The sequence below is a fragment of the Cervus elaphus genome, chromosome 20 (genome assembly GCF_910594005.1).
Source record: "Cervus elaphus chromosome 20, mCerEla1.1, whole genome shotgun sequence".
Lineage (NCBI taxonomy): Eukaryota > Metazoa > Chordata > Mammalia > Artiodactyla > Cervidae > Cervus > Cervus elaphus.
In genome coordinates, this window is record NC_057834.1 from 95661056 (window position 1) to 95686504 (window position 25449).

Here is a 25449-nt window from a genome sequence, read left to right on the forward strand (position 1 = left end):
GAATTTAATTCTCTCCTGTTCTGAGGAGTGGGTAAGTTCAAGTCTGCGGAGCCGCCTGGGGCTGAGGCGTGAGTAGTGCCTAGCCGCAGTGCACTCTGCTTCCATCTGGCTGGCCTGCAATTCTCTGCCTCCAGGGCTGCCCTGAAACCTTCTTTCCCACCAACTTTGTGGCAGAAAAACAAATATCTAAAGAGAGACAAAGATGAAACCATTATAAAAATTTATTTTTGAACTTGTAATATCAGGTCTAAAATAAGTGTTACTTAATAGTGACACCGTATTTCTGAATTAAACATAAAAAATTGAAATCTAGATATTGAAAAATAAGGAATGTTTAAAGTTTTTTAAAACACTGAATCAGAGGCAGTTTTCATTAGGCTCCCCTCTAAAAACATACAATGTGCTGACATATATGATAATGTGCAGTATTTTTAAAACAAATCTCTCTTTCCTTCAAAAAAATTCAGCCAAGAAATATTTCTGAGGTATGTCAGAGTATACAGATATACACATATCTGTTCAAAATGTCTCTGAAGGCCCTACAGAAAGGAAAATGTAGTTTTGTTACATGACTCATGGTGTCCATAAGACAAAAATAAAGCAGAGGTTTAGAAGAAACACAACTATTCCTGGCAGTCTGGCAGTGGGATCTACAAAACAGACTTGCAAGGGAAGGACACCACCCTCAGAACTCATAACACCTTACCTAGGGAATCCACACCTCCATTCAAACCAACTCATCTGATAAACCTAAAAGAAAGAATGTGCATGGCAAAATAACTTAAGGGAATACTAACTTACCTTTATTCTTACATTTTCCTACATCCCAGCCAGACCCCTGGGATTGTTGCAGAGTGAAAAACAGAAGATGCTTAAAATAAAGGGTTATTTGTGTTGTGTAAAAGAGAGAACTTTTGAAGTTGAAGAAACTATGCTACTGGAGGATGAGGGTAGAGAGAGCAACTTTGAGGAACTTTGGAAGAGCGCACTAGGTCTCCCAGACTATAAAGAAAAAAAGGTCAAAGTTAGGACACATCACATAGAACTAGGGCTAAGTAATCCTTGGGCACCTTAATTTCTCCAAGTCTCTGTTCTTGCCATTTATAAAAAAAAAATGACATAAAAGTAGAACTTAACTCATAAGGTACTGTAAATTGTGAGGATTAAGTGGATATAAAGCTCAGTGCCTGCAATAAACATTGGTGCACATGTGTCTTTTTGAATTATGGTCTTCTCAGGGTATATGGCCAGTAGTGGGATTGCTAATCCATATGATAGTTCTATTTTTAGGTTTTTAATGAATCTTCATGCTGTTCTCCATTGCGGCTATACCAATTCACATTCCCACCAACAGTGCAAGAAGTTTCCATTTTCTCCGCACCCTCTTCGGCATTTATTTTTTGGAGATTTTTTGATGATGGCCATTCTGACCAGTGTTTTGTTTTGCATTTTTCTAATAACTAATGATGTTGAGCATCTTTTTATGTGCCTCTGGCCACCTCCATGTCTTCTTTGGAGAAATGGAATCTAGAAAAATGGTTAGATGAACCTATTTGCAGGGCAGGAATAGAGACACAGACATAGAATGGGAATGGCCATGAGAAAGGAGAAAGGGAAGGTGGGATGAACTGGGAGAGTAGCACTGACATATATACACTGTCATGTGTAAACCAGAGAGCTGGTGGGAAGCTGCTCCATAGAACAGGGAGCTCGGCTTGGCTCTCTGTGATGATGCAGAAGGGTGAGATTGGGGGTTTGTTGGAGGGAGGCTTAAGAGGGAAGTGATACATGTACATATACAACTGGTTTACTTAATTGTACAGCAGAAACTAACACACCATTGTAGAAAGGAATTATACTCCAATTTTTAAAAATTCAAAAATAAAAATAAAGTTCAGTGCCTGGAACATAAATGTTCAATAATGGTTGTTACTTTCATTCAGTTTGAAAAATAAATCTATGAGAGTGATACACAAAGCTTCTAGCCATTGCACAAATACAACCATTGCAAAGAGAGAAATATCATTGGTTATGCACATTATTTACCTGATAAAAATAAATTATTTATAGTTCGTCAAGGGATTTACCACTACCCCTTGCAGAAAAAATATGAGCGTATGCTCAAGAAAAACACCAACCATTGCCCACAACCTTGCCAACGTGGAGCCACTCAGATCAACATGTTTAGTATACCTCCAATCCACAAGGAAGAATAATAGAAAAAAATCCAAAGTACTTAATACACCAATGGCTTTTACAAAATCAACTGCCACCCTTATCCCCTTTTAGTCCTCCCTTCCTTCAGCACAATCACATCTGAGGCTAAAGATATTTATAATTCTCTGGTGACTAACCACAACAAACTTTTGACAAGAAGGCTGGTAAACTTGATAAAAGTATCTTAATATGACAGAAATACTTCTCAGATGGAATGTGGGAGGGGAGAGGCCACTAATTTTGATAAGCTAAAATAGCACCTTAAAAATGGAATGACCCTACATAGGGATTTAACAGCAGAGCTAATTTCAGGTCAGATACACCTCCAGCTATGAGGCAAGGGGGTTTGTATTTGCATTAGATTTCTCATTAGAAATCTTAGCATGATCTTTGGGTCTCCTCATTCTTACACTCTTCTATCCTGCCCAAATCATTTGGAACTAATCACTGGTCTCAGATGAGTTGCCCAGTAGTCCATGATGGGAGAAAAAAAATAACCTTGACTTAACAATTCAGCAAACATTTCCTGAGCCTTTGTTATAAACCCAGTAGCAAGGACACAGAGATGGACAAAATCATTGCTATCAGCTCCATCTCAAAACCACAGCACAGCCTTCCACAGCCTCTAACAGGGTCATTCAGTCCTGCCCACCACCTGAGCCACTTTCTGTGGCTCCAGCCACCTCCAAGTATGGCTTGGTATTTTTGCCTTCCTGTGTGGCTACAGAGCAGCTATGACTCAAGATTTCTGAACTTGTGAGGGTTAGCCTTCTCCAGAAAAGAGAAGCTCAAACATGAGTTTCCTCCAATGATTGTATTTTGCAAAATAAGGCTTTATTTTTTCACTCCCATTTCAGTTCTTGTTCTAGAAGTCCTCATGTTTCTCTAGACCATTCTTAGGAGGAGTCTGCCTAATGGACAATCCTGTTTCTCTGGGGGTGGAAGCTATTATTCAGAGTGCAATCTTAGGGGCTGGCGTTCTGTGACCTACAGACAGACTTCCCTGTGGACACCCTTAGGGATTTCTAAAGTCCACTTATCCGTTACCTTGTGCCCAACTCCAGGGAACTGAGCTGCAAAAAGTTAAACCATCTAAACCCCAAGGACAGATCTTTGGCAGCTAGTATTCACTGAATAAAGGAACAAAACATTCAGTCATTCATTCACTGAGTACTTAATCAGTGCATGCTGTGTCAGACAATATGTTAAATGCTGAAGCTGTGGAGATAGGAGGAAGTAAACCATATTATCAAGGAGCACATAGTCTCAAAAGGAAAACAAAGAGGAAGCAAATAATTATAAGTGATATAGTAGAAATAGTCAAAAACATAATGGGAACCCTGAGAGAGACAGGCAAGGTTTGGCTATGAAAGCTAGGGTGGGTGTCACAAAGGAGGTGATATTGGAGAGGAGTTGAGAAATGAGATGGGGGGATACTAGGTGGACAGAATGGCCAGTCGGTGAAGGGCAGTGACTGCAAGTACAGAAAGTTCCCTACATACCAATCTTCAAGTTGCAAACTTTCAAAGACGTGAACGCGCTTCTGATCCCAGCAAGCAATCAGAAGCTGTGCCATTAACGTCAGGGGTGAGGGAAATTGCAGTTGACCCTCTGTCTCCTCTTACTGATGATTCTTCAGCTCTATCACCTCCCACCTCTTCTGCCTCTTCCAGTCAGTAACTCTTCTTATCCTTTGATTCGATGTCAGCCCCTGTATGCCAGTTGTACTGTATTATTGTACTTTTCAAGGTACAGTACTGTAAGATTTAAAATGTCTTTTTTTTATTTGCTTCTATGTATTATTTGTGTGAAAAGTGTTAAGAACCTATTACGGTACAGTAATACATAGCCAATTGTGTTAGTTGGGGACCTAGACTGACTTCGTTGGCTGTGCTGGGCTGTGCTCAGGTGCTCAGGCATGTACAAGCAAATAAACTTACAAATGCACTCTGAGAAGAGAACGCGTTCATTTGTAGGGGACCTACTGTACATACATTTCAGGCAGAGGGAGCAGCATATGCAAAGGCCCAAGATATAAAATAGCATGGTGTATCCACGGCACAGTAACCTTATAATATTTTGCTTAGGAGTTTGTCCATTTTTTTAGAGGCCCAAAACAGCAAACGGAATTAATCTTGAAGGCCTGGTGCCTATTGCTCATCTTGGTTTTCAGTATGTGCTCAATCACTCAGTTGTGTCCAACTCTTTGTGACCCCATGGACAGTAGCCTGCCAGGCTCCTCTATCCATGGAATTTTTCAGGCAAGAATACTGGAACAGGTTGCCTTTTCCTACTCCAGGGGAATCTTCTCAATTCAGGGATCGAACCTGCGTCTCTTGCGTCTCCTGAATTGGCAGGCAGATTCGTTACCAAGGAGCCACCTCCGGAAGCCCCAGTATTCAAACAACCTATTACACCTGAGAAAGACAAGACTGATACACATGTTGCCTATTTGCAGTCTAAGCACAGACCATCTTGAGCCACTGAAGAGTTTTGTTACTCTGGAGAATAATGTGTCTAAATGTATCCTTCTTGCCACCCCAGTTGGGAAAGTTTCTTGAGGATCTAGCCTGGACTCATGAGCATATCCTGGGACCATGAAAGATCCTCTATCTTTCCCGCCACTTACATCATTACAAGGAAGTCATCCATAGCTTCTGAATTATGATACCTGCCCTTGAGGAGAAAGTATAAACTGAAGGGGAGGGAATGAGAACAAATAAGTATGAAGAGTGTAATAATGCCCACTGACGGTACACTCTTAAAACATAAAGAAGAAAGAACAGCAAGATCTCCCTGATAGTAAGGAAACTTCATTGAGTAGATTATAAAAGATACTTGCCTGAGGACTGGGAGTCCGAGAGGTGGAGAAGGGTTTAGCATATGAGGAACCATCTGAGCTCATAGCATGTGATGTGTGAGAGTCAGCAGCGTATTCAGTGAACAGCAAAACGGTTTGGTACTTCCAGAGCTGTGAAGGACCAGGGCCAGGGCCAGACATACAGCAAGGGCAGTCTGGGTAACTGTGCAGTGTCTTCTATAACATGGTAAGAAGAGGTGCCTGGAAAAGAGCTGTTTCTTAGACACACCTGAGGAGGTAAGGGGGAAAACCTTTTAAGTCAGAGAAACTAGGCAGAAAGCCAGTGAGACATTCAGAGCAAAGAAATCGAGCCAGAAATAAGGGCTAATAAGAGCATCGACTCTCTTTCCTCCTGCCTGGGTGAAATACAGAAGTCCAGGCTTGAGTCCAGGTGCTTTCACAGAGTCCCGACCCTGTGTCTGTGGGAACACCTCCAGCACCTCCAATCTGACCGAACTGCCGGTGCCCTCTAGTGGTGTCTCCCTTGATGGCCAGATGACACAAACCATCCGGTTCTTCACCCAAGGGCCTGTCATGTGCTGGCTTCCATGACCGCCGCCGGAGCCACAGGTCTTTAAGACACTGATTTCTCACTCAGGCTCACATTTTAGGATGTGAGACACTGAAACAAACACATCCAAATAATAGTGTGTGAAAGTGAAAGTGTCAGTCGCTCAGTCAGGTCCAACTCTTTGTAACCCCATGGACTGTAGCCTGCCAGGCTTCTCTCTCTATGAAATGTTCCAGGCAAGAATACTGCAGTGGGTTGCCATTCCCTTCTCCAGGGGATCTTCCTGACCCAAGGATCGAACGTGAGTCTCCCACACTGCAGGCAGATTCTTAATCATCTGAGTGGTCAATGCAAAAAAAAAAAAAAAAAAAAGCAATCAGAAATAGTCATAAGACAAAGAGTTTATATAGAAAAGGGGAGCTAATAATGCAGAGTCAATCCACCCTGAGGATAGTTGGCAATACATCTTAATTTGTAGGAGATGTCACACTTTGCTGCTTCAATTCTGGCAGTGTTCTGAAGTTGCTAATTATATTGAGCTATTCCAGATCACATATTGTGCAAAGATGAACGTGGGAAAGTACTTGTTTCCTCTATAACTGAGGCAGGAAAAAAACCCTCCGAATAAACAAATCCATGGCAATCAAATGTAACTCTAGCTCATACTAGGTAATAAGTGTACCTTTGCAGATAGATATGCTTTATAACTGCCCAAGGGGAATACCTGAATCTTTTCTAATAACCATTCCCCAAAGAATCTGTTTTTCAAAGTGTTTTTATATCTTGAGTTAACGTTCAGTGGAACACTTCAGTATTTTTTCCACTTTATATTTTATAATGTCAACACATGAATCAACTTTGCACCTTGTTGACATTCTTCAAATCTTTATCTCCAGCCCAGATTACGTTCCTTTGTTCATTTTTCTGTATCATTTATGCCCCACATCTCTCCACTTACACCAGAGAACACCGGTACCAGGTTTGACTCCTCTTGTTTTCAACTAAGCTTCCATTAATTCCTCCTGATATTACACCTTACATGCTTCTCAAATCTGTCTACTTCTTTCTGACTTCCCTGCCTCTACTGATGTTCAAGTCTCCCAAATGGTCCTCTGGACATCTTTTTTTTTTTTAGTACATTTTATAAAGGGGTCAATCTAATACATATTATTCTCCAACTGGAAGTCATTCAATTAACTACCATTCCCTTTAAGTGGAAGTTCAATAAAAAGTACCTAAAATTGCTAGCAAAGCCCTTTCTGATCTGTCCTCTGTTAAACGCTCCTGCCTCATTTTCCTTCTTTCCTTTATATCTTACCTTCCAATTATTAAAAAATGTTTTTTATGCCTCAAACACTCCATTCCTTGTCTAGAACATTCTCCTTTTAACTGGAGAGCTTTCATTATTACTTCACGCTACATCTTGGATATTTTATTAGCATCATTCCTGGACCTTGTAAGTCCAGCTTTGGGTTCCTCCCTGTTCCTTTTGTGACCTGGAGTTCACCATTACACTGTATGGAAATCATCTGTTTTCTTTAGTCCAACAGTGTGAACACAGGGATTATTTAATATCATATCTGTATTGCCTAGCATATAATAAGTAAGTATATGATTCACATTTCTAGAATGAACTAATAACATCTGATCTGCTCTCTGCCAAATGGTATGGAGACTCCCCTATGGGAGGACCCTAGGTGCCCAGCTATGCTGATGACCTGGGAGATAGGTCTATCCAACACTGGATGAAGTATCAGAAAACTTATTTGACTGTAGATTTAAGTCATGATCTCCAAACAGCTTATCAGTAATCCAACTTACTTTAAAAGAATCTCCAACTGTTTTATGTGTCTTACTTCAAAAACAGGAAAAGGTAAAAACAGGGGCTATTTTTGGCTCCTTAAAGTCCCAATATTTCAGATAACCTCTTTTCTTAGAAGATTAAATTTTACTTCTTACCAAACTCACCCTGGCCAATATCTAGATTCTCAGATCAGTGGGACTTTCACCAATTTTATTCACTTATTCTCCTTCATTTATTTCTCACTGGTTAAGCACCTATTAAGTGACAGATACTGGAAATACTAGTTGAGTATGACGTCATTCCCCACACCACCTCCACACTCAATCTATTCTGGGCTAAGAGGAATGAAGAAAACAAACATGTAATCTTGTGATACAGATTCCTTCTAAGCTCATTGCAAATTTGAACTTAGGGAAAGAATTCCATAAGGTATAAAAAAATGTTAAGACATGAACAACTTTTTATTTATATTTGAAGTAAAATAAGCTTTAAGAGCAATAAATATAAAATGAACAGCAGATACCACAAGAGGAAACTTTTTGCTTATAGAACTGTGAAGATTCTTGTTGCATTAGTTCACTAGTCAGTGCATTAGTCAGTGCTATTTGCATTAGTTACCTTTTAACTGAATTCTATCCATAACTGAGAAGGAAATAGTCTGGCAAAATCCACACAGTTTTTTCAAACACATATAGCCAAACTATGGCCAAAGCTATAAAAGACTGGTTATTCACAGGTTGTTAACATGTATGTGCTTAGTTGCTCAGTTGTGTCTGACTCTTTGCAACTTCATAGACTGTAGACCCCAGGCTCCTCTGTCCATGGAATTTTCCAGGCAGGAATACTAGAGTGGATTGGCATTTCCTACTCCAGAGGGTCTTCCCAACCCAGGGACTGAAGCCATATCTCTTACATCTCCTGCAATGGCAGGCATATTCTTTACCACTGTGCCACCCTGGGAAGCCTGGTCAACATGTATAGCTTATGACAATTACTCAAATAAGCATGCCATTGGTGGGCCTGGTGATGCTGTTACCAGAGGAGTAGAAATGTATTCTAAAGGATTTTTGACTTGAGCAAGATTTGAAATAAGTAAAAAGTTTTTTGAACAAAATGATTCTGCAGTTTTCGTAAGCCAAGAACTCTTCAAAATACATCTCTGAAGCACTTGCATAAATATTTAGAGCCTGGTTGAATTCCTTGCTATTCCTTTAACACACTTCACTGTATGTATGATATCTGATACCTTTGCTGTTCTTTCTGAATGAAATAGCCTCCAGCCACAGGTGCCTGTCAAACTTGTGAAGCACAGATCAACAGAAATCTCTCAGGCTGAATTAATTCCTCCCCAATCCAAGTGCTCACAGCATTTTGTGATTTGCCATTCAAATTGCACTTATTGTACTATATTATCCTTACTGGTAGATATATCTCTGTTCCCTAAAAGACTGTGACCACAGGACCCAACAGTACCTGATACATCTTAAAGCCTCCATATAACCAGGTTTAATGTTTGAATCATCCTATTTTTTCTCCATTTCTCTGTGTCACAATAATACCAGGTTCATCCAGTTTTGGCTAATTTCATGATGTACAGTATTAAAATGTTCTGATCTGACAATTTAGATATAGATTATTCTCAATTAGTCACAAATCTATCTTGGAAAAAAGCATGGAGTTGTAGTTTTAAGAGATTCCTCAGTTTGGGGCAATCAGCATACCTGCATGACTTCAGTTTCTTCATCGAGAAAATGAGGACTAAATAATCTGTACATTCCTATCTTCTCCTAGTCTATGAACCAATGTCCTTTCCTGAATTCATGTAAAATTAATGGTCTAGATTTTTTTTGTAAGTGCTGGGTCTTTGTTGCTTTCTCCAGTTGTGGTGAGCAGAGCCCAGGCCTCTCAATGTGGTGGCTTCTCTTGCTGTGGAACACAGGCTCTAGGCACACAGGCTTCAATAGTTGCAGCATGCGGGTTCTAGGGCATGCAGTCTTCAGTAGTTGTGGTTTGCAGGCTTAGTTGCTCCATGGCATGCGGGATCTTCCCAGACCAGGGATCAAACTGGCAGACCCTGCATTGTCAGGCAGATTCTTATTCACTCTGCCACCAGGGAAATCCTAGGTTTGGTTTTGTTTTGTTTTAATTTTGCTTCCTGTTCCCTATGTTCCTTCCTGTTTTTCTACAGTCTTTCTGGAGATAATACTAAAGAACAATGACCAAAAGCCGTGTTGCACCAAAAACAAAATATAAAAAATTAAACAAAAAAGTCTGCAATTAATATAAATCCTTAAACTCAGTAGGGATTGAGTTTCCCACTCAATCCCTCTCCCACACCATTTTAACAACTGAAATGTGAACCACAGAGAGATTCAGTGAATTTTCTAGGATCATTGAGTTCAAAGTCTGCTGAGAAAACACACCAACTGTTCTTGCCCTGTCTGTGGATTTTGATAGCTATCTTTGATCCAAGTATACTGTAGTGAAAATATGAAATTTATTTTTTAATAAAGCAATAAGAACAACTGAATTTGTGTGTTATGAGCACCCATTTACTTCCTCTTATAGCAGCTTTGGTCATGGATTACTTGTGAAGGCATTTTCATATGGGCAATATAAATTACATAAAGACTGTGAATATTTACATATTTTAGGTTATATTAAAGTTGCAGCAAAACAAATATTTCCTGTTAGCTGAAGACTGAGAATAACCTATGTGGAAAGTTTAGAATTGAATCTATTGGCTCTATAAAAGGATTGTGACTTATCTTTTTTTATATATTTTTAAATTAGAAGATAGAAAAACTAATACTGTCAACTTTTTAGCAAGGCAGTAGAAAGCATAGTTACATTTCATACTATATTCTTTGAAGGATTTTTTTTTTTAACTTACTAAAACTGCTTCAGAATACAAAGGTTAAAAAGGACCTTACAATTTTTAAGTTGATATTCAGAACCAAAAGTTCTCTTTAAGAGGTGATACATTTCTCCATTAAAATTGTAAAGCTAAAAGGCATCTGTCTAGAAGAGTTGCTGAACGGCCATCTAAACTAAATAGAAAGAGGAGAGTGAAAAAGTTGGCTTAAAACTCAACATTCAGAGGGGCTTCCCTGGTGGCTCAGATGGTAAAGCGTTTACCCACAATGCAGGAGACCCGGGTTCAATCCCTGGATAGGGAAGATCCCCTGGAGGATGGCAACCCACTCCAGTACTCTTGCCTGGAAAATGTCCATGGACTGGGGAGCCTGGTAGGCTACTGTCCATGGGGTTGCAAAGAGTAGGACATGACTGAGCAACTTCACTTCACTTCACAACAGTCAGAAAACTAAGATCATGGCATCCAGTCCCATCAATTCATGGCAAATAGATGGGGAAACAATGGAAACAGTGATAGACTTTATTTGGGGGAGCTCCAAAATCACTTCAGATGGTGACTGCAGCCATGAAATTAAAAGACACTTGCTCCTTGGAAGAAAAGCTATGACCAACCTAGACAGCATATTAAAAAGCAGAGACATTACTTTGCTGACAAATGTCCTTCTAGTCAAAGCTATGGTTTTTCCAGTAGTCATGTATGGATGTGAGAGTTGGACTATAAAGAAAGCTGAGCACTGAAGAATTGATGCTTTTGAACTGTGTTGTTGGAGAATACTCTTGAGAGTCCCTTGGGCTGCAAGAAGATCCAACCACTCCATCCTAAAGGAAACCAGTCCTGAATATTCATTGGAAGGACAGATGCTAAAGCTGAAACTCCAATACTTTGGCCACCTGATGCAAAGAGTCGACTCACTGAAAAAGACCCTGATGTTGGGAAAGATTGAGGGCAGGAGGAGAAGGGGTTGACAGAGGATGAGATGGTTAGATGGCATCACCAACTTTATGGACATGAGTTTGAGCAAGCTCTGGGAGTTGGTGATGGACAGGGAAGCCTGGCATGCTACAGTCCATGGGGTCACAAACAGTCAGACACAACTAAGCAAATGGACAAGTTTTGTGTTCTTTCTTTCATATTTCACTTTTAGATTTAGCAGATGTGAGAAGCAATTTAAAAATGCATACACCAATCTATGAGTGGCCTCAAGAAAGAAAGCATTTCCCAAGAGAAAGAAACCTTTAGGATTATGCAAAATACAATAAACTCTCAATATATTTTCATATTTTGACAATGAGCATCTATTGTGTCAGTAAATATGCTGACACACAGATATGACAGTCCATATGAAAATGTCCTATACTATCCTTCAACCCCATGCATGCATGCGTGCATGTTAAATCATTCAGTCATGCCCGACTCTGCGATTCTATGGACTGTAGCCTGCCAGGTGCCTCTGTCCACGGGATTTTCCAGGCGAGAATGCTGGAGTGGGTTGCCATGTCCTCTTCCAGGGGATCTTCCTGACCCAGGGATCAAACCTGAATCTCCTGTGGCTCCTGCATTGAAGGATTCTTTATGCTGAGCCACCAGAGGAAGCCCTTCCTTAAACCCTATATGAGTCTCAAATTCACTGATTCTATATCCTTTACAATATCTTTCCCCACAACCAAGGTTCTTACTTCCCTCTTTGCCTCACTAAAATTTTCTGAACAATCTTTATTATCATCTCCTTGCATATAACCTTGACTTCTTTCCCGTGACAGGTTAGCAGAATTAGAGGAGTTACAGGTTAAATAAGTATATGCGTTTGTCAAAAAATCATCAAATTGTACAAAATTGTTATGCATTTATTTGCATGTAATTTACCTTTATAAAACTGTAGACAAATATTGAACTCTAGTTAACAGATTTGCTTTTTGAAATGGTATGGATTAGCAATGTTAAACCCTGCTTACATAGATGAGTAAATAAAGGTAATGGGGCAGTGTCTTAAGGGGGAGTTACAAATATGGAAAGAAGGGACATTAGTATTGGATTGAAGTCGAAAGTATTACTATAAACTCAAGGATTTTAATATCTACTGTTCTCGCTAGATAAATCTACAAATGATAATATATATAGGCATATATGTGTATATGTGCACATGTACATATATAAGATGTGTTCACTGAGATTGTCTATAAGTTATCACACAGCATTAGCATGAGCACACCTAATACCTAGAGCTTGATTACTATTTACATTTTGCATTAAAAAGAACTTAGAGTTCTTAAAGAAAAAAATGATTCCAGGGCTGTATCAGAGGGGAAAGTATAATTATAAAGGATATTACCCAGAAAATTGACAAAATTCAAATATGAATGGTAGAGTTAGTAACAGTGCTTATTAATATCAATTTTCCTAATTTTATTAACTGTACCATGGTTATATAAGAGAATGCCCCTTTTTTGAGAATATATTCACTGAACTATTCAGGAGTATATAGTTATCAGTTTCTTCAATTTACTGTCAAATGATTTAGGGGAAAAAATCATCTATTTAAAGGGAAAGGCAGAAACAGAGAGAAAAAGAGAAGGGGAGAGAGAGAGAGAATGATAGGTGTCAATGGGAGAAAATATAAACAACCGATTAATATAAGTAAAAGTTATTTCCTTAACTCTTCTTGTTGCTATCAATTTGAAGTTACAGCAAAGAAAAAGCTTACATTAATGAATATCCTCTTTGGCTTCTTGTGTCAGTCAGTATAAGGCGCAACATTCTTATATAGTCTCCACATTCTTTTTTTGTTGTTGTTGTTGAAGAGCAGATTTTTATTTTTTTTTTATTTTTTTTTAAATTTATTTATTTTTTCAGTGGGTTTTGTCATACATTGACATGAATCAGCAATAGATTTACACGTATTCCCCATCCTGATCCCCCCTCCCACCTCCCTCTCCACCCGATTCCTCTGGGTCTTCCCAGTGCACCAGGCCCGAGCACTTGTCTCATGCATCCCACCTGGGCTGGTGATCTGTTTCACCATAGATAGTATACATGCTGTTCTTTCGAAACATCCCACCCTCACCTTCTCCCACAGAGTTCAAAAGTCTGTTCTGTACTTCTGTGTCTCTTATCTTTACCTCTCTGATTGCATCTTCTCCATCTCTCGCTCCCTTTTTCAATTCTTTGTTGTCAGATGTCCTTGTTACATGCAGATATTTATCTCCTTTAAATTTGTGTAGGATCTCATCTCCTCAATTGTATCATCCTACTTTCCATTACACCCTTCCCTTCCACTCCCACATTCTTGATCCCCTTCACCCTGAATTACGTTTTTTTCCCATGGCATGTGTTACAAACATATATATGACTTACATGTCTTATTTCTGTCTTGTCTCCACCCTCTGGAATGTAAGTTTCACAGGACAGGAGTTTGCTGCCTTTCCTGACCTATCTTAAGAACCTGGACAGTACAAGACAGTCTATAAATATTTCTTGAATGGAAGAATGGCTGGTATCAGATTGTCAGATTACCTTCAGGAAACATTTACTCTTTGGGATATGAATCCTTAAGAATATTTTTTTTCTTTATGGTGCTTAGATCACTGTAGCTAAATGCCTATTAGGCATTAATATGGTCATGTTAAAAAGTATAGTTTCTAAGTACTTGTTTTTGAAGCATGTAATAACAATTGGAGTAATTTGAGGAGGTTAGAGATATTGCTTAGGGAAGCCATCTGGCTCTCCCAGGAGGCAGTAAGTTGCTCTGGGTCCCTCTTTCCATTATCTGCTACTCCACTCTGAAGGTGTAGAAATGAGGAGATGACTTGTACAGACTCATGAGAAACTGGTGACAAGGCCAACTTAAAGAAAGAGTTGCTGCAGGTATCAGAAAGTTGGATCTTCTGTGCGGCTTATTCTCTTTCTATAAGAAGTCAACATGAAGTCCAACAGATATGTACAGTCACCTCTTTTTGTGGAACCAGAACAAAAGGAAGGAGTTAGTCAAATTAGGCCAGGTCAATGCTTATATTTTTCTGTCTGAAGACAGAATGTCTAAGGATAAAGTATTGGAAAATCCACTTCCCTGCATAGGGCATTTTCTCACTTTGTGTTGTTGAAATGAAAAGTATTACATGTGGGTTTGGAGGACTTCTTCTTTCAAGGTTTCACATTAATAATCAGGTCACATATTTTTTTCTTTAGCTATGTTAATACGTTATCTGAGCCACACTCAAGCCCTATTGTTATTGGTTTCCAAAGAAAATCATGTCCTTCTTTGAAAGATGACTTCCCAGGTTACTGATCTTACCTACTCTGAGCTAAATTTATTATACTAGCTGTTAAGAATTGGGATGAGGTGGTTGCTCCACTGTAACTCATTTTTACTACAACTAAATTATTTTTAAAAGTTAACAAAAGTTGTTTAATCAAATTAAAAATTGTCTGAATTAAGTTAGACTTTATACAGTTCTAAAATCTCACTGTCTGGTTACAGACTAAATGAAGTAGATATAATTTCTTCTACTAAGTGCAAGTAAAAGTCCTAGACATTATATATAAAACATATATCAGAACATTGTGAATGTAGTGAGAAAAGGAAAGACCAGCTATGATCTTGAAACCCTCAAAAGACCATGTAGCAAATTCCCTGAGTTTTCTATTTGACTTGTATATCCTCATTGGGTGTTGCTAGAGAAGCCATAACCCAGAAGAGTCAGTAGGAATTGGTTTAAAAGAAAAAAAAAAAAAAAAAAGAAAGCCCATTCTCTCTAGCAAAGGACAAAGAAAGGGACAGCATGAAAAAAGAAAAATTTTTTTAGACAATAGCTACCCTAACACAGAAATACATCATGGAACAAAATGAAGCTCTAGCTCCATTATTCAGTAACTAAAGTCATGTCTGACTCTTTGCGACCCCATGGATTGCAGCACGCCAGGCTTTCTTGTCCCTCACTATCTCCTAGAGTTTGCTTGAACTCATGTCCATTGAGTTGATGATGCCATCCAACCATCTTGTCTTCTGTTGTCCCCGTCAGAGTTCCATTACTATCAGCAAAAGCTGAGATGGGAGCCTAGGCTTCCACCCTTGCCAGGATGTAATAAGGCACTATCAGTGTGGTAGTGGAAGCCCGGTAGAGAAGTGGAACTCTCATCCTCACTCAGCAGTCAGAAGCCTCTCCCTACAGCGTCAGTGGAGGCCACCGAGGGATTCCCATCTGGCAGCAATGAAGTGATACTGGAGAAGGCTGAGTGGGGAACTTTCACTACCAGCCAGCGCTAAGATAGCTTCCTGCCTGTAGTGTCAGTGGAGGTCAAAACCTAGTGAAAGTCAAGTGGGAAGCAGTGGCACCCCTTCCATACCCAATGAGGAAACTGTCATGGAGACTGAGTGGGGACCCTGAAATCTCACCTCCGTTCAGCAGTAATGAGGCAGCCCTGAGGTATATGGGGACCTGGACCTTTATCCCCTCTGGCAGTAGTGAGGAAGTATCCCCCTCAATGACACAGTATCAGGGAGGGCAGATACAAGAGATTTAGATGTGGCCTAGAGTCTCACAACATAACACCCAAAATGTCCAGGATAGAATAAAAAAATCACACATTATCCTCAGAACCAGAAAAATCTCGATTTGAGTGAGTAAAGACATTCAGCAAATGCCAGCACTAATATGACCCAGATGTTGAAATTATGTCACAGGATTTTGAAGGAGCCATTATGAAAATGTCTCAATGAGCAACTATAAATACACTTGAAACAAATGAAAAAATGGAAAGCATCAGCTCAGAAATGGAAAATATAAAGAAGAGCCAAGTAGAAATTTAAAAACAAAAAATAATTGAAGTAAAAAGCTCAGTGGGTGTCTCAGAAGTGGAATGGAGAGGACAACTCTAGAAAATGAAAAACAGAGAAAACAACTTGAAAGCAACAAGAGAGAAATGACACTTTACCTACCAACTCAAAGACCACTTTGAATGATCATGGATTTCTCATCCTCATGGAAGTGAGGAAGAAATGTTACATTTTCAGACAACGAAAGAAAAGAAACATCAACCCCAAATGCTGTATCTGGCTTCCACAAGTAAATCCTGTATATTCTTCTTAATGAATGTTGAGGGAAAAGACATATTCAGATGAATGAAACCCCTGAGAGAATTTGTCAACAGCAGAACATAAGCTAAAATAATGATTAAAAGAAGTCTTTGAATAAGAAAGGAAATTATGAAGAAGAAATTGTAGAACATAAGAAGAGACAACAACTGTCTGTAAACACAAAAGAGCTGCCTTTTCCTCTTAAACATTCTAAATTTTGTTTAAACAGTTGAAACAAAAAATACATATTCTATTAAGTGACTCTCAATGCCTGTAGAGGAAGGAATTAAAAAATAAAATAAAAGGACTTATACAGAGTCAAGTATAAGTTTGATTTCAATATCAGTAAATCTTTGTGCTTATGGAAGAATTCTATATCTTGACTGTAGTTGTGGCTACAGGAAACTACACATATAGTAAAATAACAGACCTATACACAACATTGTATCAATGTAAATTTCCTGGTTTTGCAACTTTTGTAAATCTTCATTTCAAAATAAATAACAAATAATAGCTTCAAAGGTTTCTTTAATAGGCCATATTCAGAAACATCTTCTGTGAAAAAACATAAAACAGACACACTAGAGTAGGTGTAAAATCAGAGCAGATTTCCTGAGTAACTAATTGAAGTTTTCTTGTCTTTTTTTTATAGTTATTTATGGCCTGTTTGATTTGGAGAATGCAATCCTGTTTTGATGCTAATGTTATTATCAATGTCTTCTCTTTTATGTCTTCAATCATTAACCTGTGTCAAAGCTCATGGGTCCAGACTTGTGGACACAGTGAGGGAAGGAGAGGGTGAGACAAACTGAGAGAGTAGCATTGAAAAATATATACTATCATATGCAAAACAGATAGCTAGTGGGAATTTTCTGTAAAACACAGGGAGCTCAACAACAAAGAGGAGTGGGATGGGGGAGGGGAGGGAGGGAGGGAATATTTGTACACTTATGGCTGATTCACATTGTTGTATGGCAGAAACCAACACACTTTAAAGCAACTATCCTTCAATTAAAAATAAATTTTAAAAAAGATTTTAAAAAAGCTCATGGATCATTTTGACTTGGTCATGACTATAGCTGACAACTTTTTAGCATTCCCTGAAGAAAAAAAAAGGAAAACTCAAACATTACTCTCAGCTATCAGAGTATAGCAGCAAATACCTTGGAATTCTGAAAGCACCTTTTTTCTTTTTCAGCAAAGTGAAAAAGAACTAGCACAGGAGTCTCAGGATCTATTAATGGCACAAAAAGATAGTGGCATCTAACTGTGACAGACAAATACATCCAGGCCTTATGCCTTAACTGTGTCTAATTTTCTTATCTACAGGGAAGATCCATCCATATATATATAGGATATATTTTCAGAGTTTCTACAAAGTACAGATCACTCCCTTGGATTTGACCCTATCTTCCCCATGAAGTCCTTTTCGAACTATATGATCTTCTCTACTGGCACAATTGATTTAACTAGTATAGGATTCTCTTTCTTATACTAATTTGAAATTGAGATCCATAGATTCAAACTGGATGAACTTAAGGTCTAATGTTGCCAATTTTCTATATCTATTACTTTTTTCAATTATGATATATTCCAGACATACAAAAACACCCAATTACTTCTTGTGCTGAGTGGATGTGTTAACATTTCCTATAGTTTTTCAATTTTTTCTAAAATAATTACTAAAACTTATATATATATATATATATATATAAGATTAGAGACTAGTAAAAGAGACATCTGGTTTCCCTGGTGGCTCAGCTGGTAAAGAATCCACCTGTCAAGGAAAGAGATGCAAGAGACACCAGTTCAATCCCTGGGTCTGGAAGATACCCTGGAGAAGAAAATGACCACCCACTCCAGTATTGTTGCCTGGAAAACTCCGTGGACAGAGGAGCCTGGTGGGCTACCTAGATAGAGTCCATGGGGTCGCAAAGTCAGACACAGTCGAGCACACATGCCTCAATTGGACCACAAGAGATATCAGTCATAAAACAATTACCAAAATTTTGTCATATTCATTGAATCTGTTTTTTATTTATTTTTTAAAATTGTGGTAAAAACATAACATAAAATTTACCATCACAACCATTCTTAAGTGCACAATTTTGTAGTGTTAGCCATATTTCTACTGTTATACAATGAATCTCTGCAAGTTTTTCTTCTGGTAAAACTGAAACTCTATGCTCTTTGAACAATTCATTTTTTCCTTCCCCCAACCTCTGGAAACCACAATTCAACTTTCTGTTTCTATGAGTTTGTCTATTATAAATGCTACATGTAGGTGGAACTATACAGTATTTGTTTTTTTATATCTGGCTAATTTCATTTAGCATGATGTCCTGAAGTTTCATCCATGTTGTAGCGCATGACAGAATTTCCTTCATGAATAACAGTTCAATGTATGTATTATCACAGTTTCTTTATATATTCATTGGCTGATGGACATCTGGGTTACTTCCGTTTCTTAGCTGTTATAAGTACTGCTTCAGTGAACACGAGTGTGCAAATTCTCTTTGAAATTGAGTTTTCAATTCTTGTGAATATACACACAGAAGTGGAACTGTTAGATCATATGGTAATTATGTTTTTATTTTTTTGAGGAACCTCCATACTGTTTTCCAAAGTGGCTGCATCATTTTACATTCCCATTAACAGTGTACAAAGCTTCCAGGATCTCCAACATTTGTTATTTTTTGCTATAGTGGCCATCTTAATGGAGGAGGTAATATTTTATTGAAGTTTTCATTTCTCTAATGATTAGTCATCTGGAAGTATTTTTTTCATGTACTTGTGAGCCATCTGTATGTCTTTTTTTGAAGCAATGCCCATTCAAGTCTTTTGCCCATTTTTTAATTTTGTTGCTGTTGTCGTCATTGTTAGAGTTCTTTATACATACTGGATGTAACTCCCTGTCATATATATGACTTGCAAGTATTTTCTCCCACCCGAAGGTTGCCTTTCACTCTGTTGGCTATTTCTTTGATGTATAGATGTTTTTAAATTTGATATAGTTTCATTTGTCTAGATTTGTTCCTGTGTTCTTGGTGTCCTACCAAGAAATCATTGCCAAATCCAATGTCATGAAGCTTTTCTCCTGTGTTTTCTTCTAGTAATTTTTATGGTTTCAGGTCTTACAGTTAGAACTCTAATCCATATTGAGTTAGTTTTTGGTAAATACTGTAAGGTAAAGGTCTGAACTAATTCTTTTGCAGGTAGATATTCAGTTTTCTCAACATCATTTGTTGAAAAAACTGTTTTTTCTCTCATTGTGTCATCTTGTCACTTTTGTTGAAGATTATTTGACCATATGTGCAAGGGTATGTTTCTGGGTTCTCTATTCTATCTCATTAATTTAATATGCCTGTTTTTATGCCAGTACCACACTGTTTTGATGACTGTGGCTTTGTATGAAAGTGAAAGTGTTAGTCATTAGTCGTGTCCAACTCTTTGTGACCCTGTCTATGGGATTCATTAGGCAAGAATACTGGAGTGGGTAGCCATTCCCTTCTCCAGGGGATCTTCCTGACCCAGGGATCAAATCAGGGTCTTCTGCATTGCAGCCAAATTCTTTACTGTCTGAGCCACCAACTTGACCCATTTTATAAACAGTTTTTCTTTTTTCTTCTTGGTGCATTTTACAGCAAATATCACACAGCATAATTTTACCCCTACATGACTCAGTATGGTTCTGAAATTTATGGGCACTTTCTAACAAAATCACAATATTATTCTCATTCATAATAAAATTGGCACTATTTCTTTAGTATCATCTCATACCTAGTCCAAAGTCAAGTGTACAAATTGCCTCCAAAATGTGTTTATTGGTTTTCACCTCAGCTGGTCTCAGCTTGCAGTGAATTGAAGCAGGATTTCGATGCCTGCCAGAGACTGAGGTTGGGCAGCGACAGGGAAGAGGGCTGAATCCTAACCACTAAATCACCAGGGGCAGTGGCCAGGGGCAAGAGGCTGGCCTGTCAGCTGTGTAGAAATTAATTTCCATATAGAGACAGAAAGTAGTGAAACAGTGTTTATTGGGAGAAAAAAAGAGTACAGTAAGTGTGGATAGACACACAGGCGGGTTCAGAGAGAGTTGCATCCTCTTGGTAGTTTGAATTACTTTTATGGGGCATTTCTTCCAAGTTTCCTCTGACCGATTATCTTGCTTTGCCTGGTTCTGAGTTCATATTTGGTATATTTCAGGGTCCTCCCATGTGTGCGTGTGCATGTCTTAATCAAGATGGATTCTATCTAAGAGGCTTATGGGTAGCCGCATCACTTACTATTAGGTGACACCCCCCTCTCTTTTGACCTCCGAGGAAACTTTCTGTGTATATGTAGTCAGGGAGATCTCCTTAACTGAAAATGAGGAATATGTGGACTTTCATCTCTCATCTAAGCAGGACCCAGCCTTTTTTCATCTTGCTTTTATGGAGTTTCTGCTATTATGGAGCTTCTGTCCACAGGGATAGACTATTCAGCCTGGGTCCCATCTATCTCTTGCCTCAGTTTGTTTAAATCAAGATGCAAACAAGGTTCCCACTTTAATTTGATTATGTCTCTAAGTTCCTTTACACTCAGAGAAGTGTCTCACCTCTCTTTTCCCCCTCCAGACATGCCTTGTACAAACTGGATTCTTTGTCCTATAAAATGTCTCACGTTTTGGATTTCTCTCTTTACTTCCTTGTTCTGTCATTTAACTTATAAATGGAAATTAACTGGTAACAGACTTTATTTTCTTGGGCTCCAAAATCACTGTGGACAGTGACTGCAGCCATGAAATTAAAAGATGCTTGCTGCTTGTGAGAAAAGCAATGACAAACCTAGGTAGCATATTAAAAAGCAGAGACATTACTTTGCCTACAAAGGTCCGTATAGTCAAAGTTATGTTTTTTCCAGTTGTGCAGTCACTCAGTCATGTCCAACTCTTTGTGACCCCATGGACAGCAGCATGCCAGGCTTCCCTGTCCTTCACCATCTCCCAGAGCTTGCTCAAACTCATGTCCATAGAGTCAGTGATGTCATCCAACCATCTTGTCCTCTGCCAAACCCTTCTCCTCCTGCCTTCAATCTTTCCCACCATCAAGATCTTTTTTAATGAGTCAGCTCTTTGCATCAGGTGACCAAGTACTGGAGCTTCAGCTCCAGCATCAGTCCTTCCAATGAATATTCAGGGTTGGTTTCCTTTAGATTCGACTGGTTTGATCTCCTTGGAGTCCAAGGGACTCTTGAGAGTCTTCTCCAACCCCACAGTTCAAAAGCATCAGTTCTTTGGTGCTCAGCCTTCTTTATGGTTCAACTCTCACATCCATACATGACTACTGGAAAAACCATAGCTTTGACTATATGGACCTTTGTCAGCAAAGTAATGTTTCTGTTTTTTAATATGCTGTCTAGGTTGGTCATAGCTTTTCTTCCAAGGAGCAAGTGTCTTTTAATTTCATGGCTGCAGTCACCATCTGCAGTGATTTTGGAGCCCAAGAAAATAAAGTCTGTCACCAGTTAACTTCCATTTATAAGTTAAATGACAGAGTAAAGAAGTAAAGAGAGAAATACAGAATGTGAAAGTTGGACAGTCTAAAAGGCTGAGTGCCCAAGAGTTGATGCCGTAGAACTGTGGTGCTGGAGAAGACTCTTGAGAGTCCTTTGGACTGCAAGGAGATCAGACCAGTCAGTCCTAAAGAAAATCAACCCTGAATATTCCTTGGAAGGACTGATACTGAAGCTGAAGCTCCAATAGTCTGGCCACCTGATGAGAAAAACTGACTCATTGGAAAATGCCCTGATGCTGGGAAAGACTGAAGGCAGGAGAAGAAAGGGACAATAGAGGATGAAACGGTTGGATGGCATCACTGGTTCAATGGACATGAGTTTGAGCAGACTCTGGGAGATGGTGAAGGACATTTGGAGTCATGCTGCAGACCATGGGGTCGCAAAGAGTCAGACAGGAAAGCAACTGAACAACAACTGGTGACTTAATTATATGGTCATTTAATTACAAATTGAAATGAGCTCAGAACTTTGATTTTGTAATGCTTGCATGCCATTGTTTAGATTCATTTACAAATTGCAAACCCTGGGGTTTTTCCGTTTCACTGCTCATTCTCAGATCTGCTTCCAGGTTTCTACCCAAAATACACAGTGTTCTCTTTCCTCAGAAGTGGATATTTATTGACAAATTATTTCAACCTGGAGTTTGTGGGGTACCAAGTTGTCCCCATTCATTTCTCACTATTCCTGCCACTGAACTTTGATTGTGTTATTGGTCTACTGCATGCAGGTGATTTATCATTTGTATTCATGCTCTGAAGTTTATGGAAATATCTTACCTTCTAGTTTTATTTTGACACTGTCAATGTGTTTCTCATTTTCTTTTTTTTTTTTTTTTTTTTTTGTTTCTCATTTTCTATCCTAATTGATTCATTTATTTTTCAGGAGGAATTTTTGGGAGGTTAAAAACCAATCTTGCTGTCAAGATCACATTACTGGAAGTTCTTCAACTTTCTTTTTGTTAAAGAAAGAAAATACTACAATAACACCCCACATCCCAACCCATTCCATTTTCTCTCCTATACCCATTTCCAAAGGTAACCCCATCCAGAGGTTGCTATGTCCTAGAACTATGCATGCTTTGTACTTTTACTACACGTATATGCATCCATTAAATATGTATATTTTTCTGTGAGTTTACAATATTTACATATCTGTTTTCATATTATATGTATGACTTGCTACTTGGTTTTCTTTTCTCAAAGTTGTATTTCTCGATATTTATCCATGTTGAAACATGAAGCTCTAAAATGTTACTTTTAACTGCTGTAGTGTATACTATAGTTTGAAGAAAACATAATTTGTCAGTCCCTTGCCAAGGGAAAATTATTTCATTTCACTGTAAAAAAAAATCATCTGTATACATGTTTACTTGTGCACATCTGCATGAGTTTCTCTAAGATAGATACCTAGGGGTGAAAGTGCTGGATTAATGGGCACATGCATCTTCTATGATCGCATTTATGAAGATTTCCCTCATGTGTGTCCATACTGATGTTTGTGATATTTTAATTTTTCACATCCTTGTAGGTATGAAATGGTATCTTATTGCTAATTTATTTTACATTTTCCTGATCAAGATATGAGGTTGAGAATCTTTCCAAATATTACTGATACTTTAGTTTTCTTCCATGATGTCCGGCAATAAAATTGACAATTTCACATGAGTTATGTGTCAATTTCTTAATGGCTTGTGAGAGTTTTTAAAATATGTTCTGGATAATAATGCTTTTTTAGTGTTTTTATTGAATACAACAGATTATTCTAAAGTCTTCTGTGTATCCTCTCTCTCTTTGTAACTCTAATTGTGCTGCTATCTTTGTCTTTATCTCAAAAACCCCTTCTCTCCCTACAGCTCAGAGTCTGCCCATGGAAACATCTTTGAAAACAGGGAGCATACTAACTTTTTCATTTTCCCAGATCTCCATCTCTAAACTCCTGTCACTTCCAGGACCATCACTTAAATTTCTTAATGGAACATCTTTTCTTTCTGAAGCATTGACTCTCATGCAAACAGATGTTAAGAGCAGAAGTATTCTGCCTTTATGACAACCTAATTGTCAGGATCATATTCTTTATTAATGACAAATAGTGTTTTTCCTTTTTCCTGCATGTCTCTTATGCTTTTCCTCTTTCTGGACCTTTCCTGTTCCATGTCTTTATCAGAATCTTGCAAGTCTGGTAAATGCAGTAAACAAAATGTTAGGTGTGTGATAAATTATGATAAGGATGATATGAAAAAGAAATTCTAATTATTTTATATACATAGGCCATGTAATGATATGAGAATTTTATATTATTGCAAAATGAAACAGTTGAGGTGACAATGTCAATATTGAAATGGGTTGATATCATAATGAGTCTGGAAAAAAAATAAGTTTCTAAGATATGCCAGATCATATTATCACATTGCCTCCATACACAATACTGATAATGCATAAATTCCTCTAGAAGATTCCATAAGCTTGTAAGTCTGAGCAAGGCTGTTTTAAATACTGACATCTAGTTAAAATATACAGATGAGAGACTTTCTTTGTTTTCTCTCACTTTTCTTTTTGTTTGGCTCTTCTCTTAATATAAATTAGAGAAATAAAGGCATGTGTAAATGCTTAGTTAATAATTTGGATCACAATTTAAACTTTTCATTATTTTTCATTTTATTTTTAAACATAGACATCTTTTTGGTTTCATGAATAAAGCCTCCAATTTTGTTTTTTTCTTACTGAAGTTCTTAAAGAACTAATATTTTAACATTTGAGAATATAAGACCAAAGACGATGATAACATTCAACTGTTACCGTATTTCATAATCTAGAACAATTTTCTTTTTATAGGCAAATGCATGGAACAGTCAGGAGGGTGGATTACAATAATATTTGTGGAAGAGACAACCGACTTGAGATAATGTATCCAGTCCAAGTTTGAATCCAATATGATTTTTTAATCTAAAGCAGAGCTATAGTCTAAAAGCAATGTTTGGATTCTGAATGACTCAGATTTAGACAGAAAAAACACTAGCGTGTGATGTTAAAGATTGTCAAAAATGTAAGTGATTTTATTTGAAAAATGACAAACATTCTTCAGAATTCCAGGCCTCCTAGCTATTTTAATAGAAATATGTTGGAGGAAGGCTTATAAACTCTCTTGTTTTCATTAACTTATACTTGTACCATGTGGGAATTTGCTTTGGAAATTGATAAATTCTTATTCAGCTCAAAAAGTGAAGCCCTAGATTAGGGTTTTTCTTAATGCACAATGCAAAAAGCTAATAATTCTATTTGAAAAAATTCATTATTATGATTTAATAATAATATTAACTTATTAAAATAATAATCATTATTATTAAAATTCATTATTATTATTTTTTTCATTCTGTTCAGCTTTGTGCTTCATCTGTCCCAAAGTTTTTTGTTCATTTTAATGATAAGCATAGTATTTATACTAGTTTCAGGTTGTAATTTTTACCCTAAATTCTCAATCCCTGATATACAATTGAAACCATTCTTATGAATGGTCAGTATAAGAAGGGGCAGGCAAGCTTCATACTCCATAGCTTTTT

At 37.9% G+C, this 25449-nt stretch overlaps 1 protein-coding gene across 2 annotated transcripts in view; it reads left to right on the top strand.

Moving 5' to 3' along the window:
* PTGER3 (prostaglandin E receptor 3) overlaps positions 1-25449 on the top strand; it is a 237919-nt gene that overhangs the window by 196493 nt on the left and 15977 nt on the right. The window contains exon 3 of one of the 2 annotated variants that reach the window (XM_043878853.1): positions 22776-23557. The exons of the other annotated variant lie outside the window; for it this stretch is intronic. Within the exon in view, the coding sequence (XP_043734788.1) occupies positions 22776-22796 (21 nt within the window). The 3' untranslated portion in view covers positions 22797-23557. Of the gene's footprint in view, positions 1-22775; positions 23558-25449 lie in introns of those variants that run through there. 2 annotated transcript variants of the gene reach the window in all.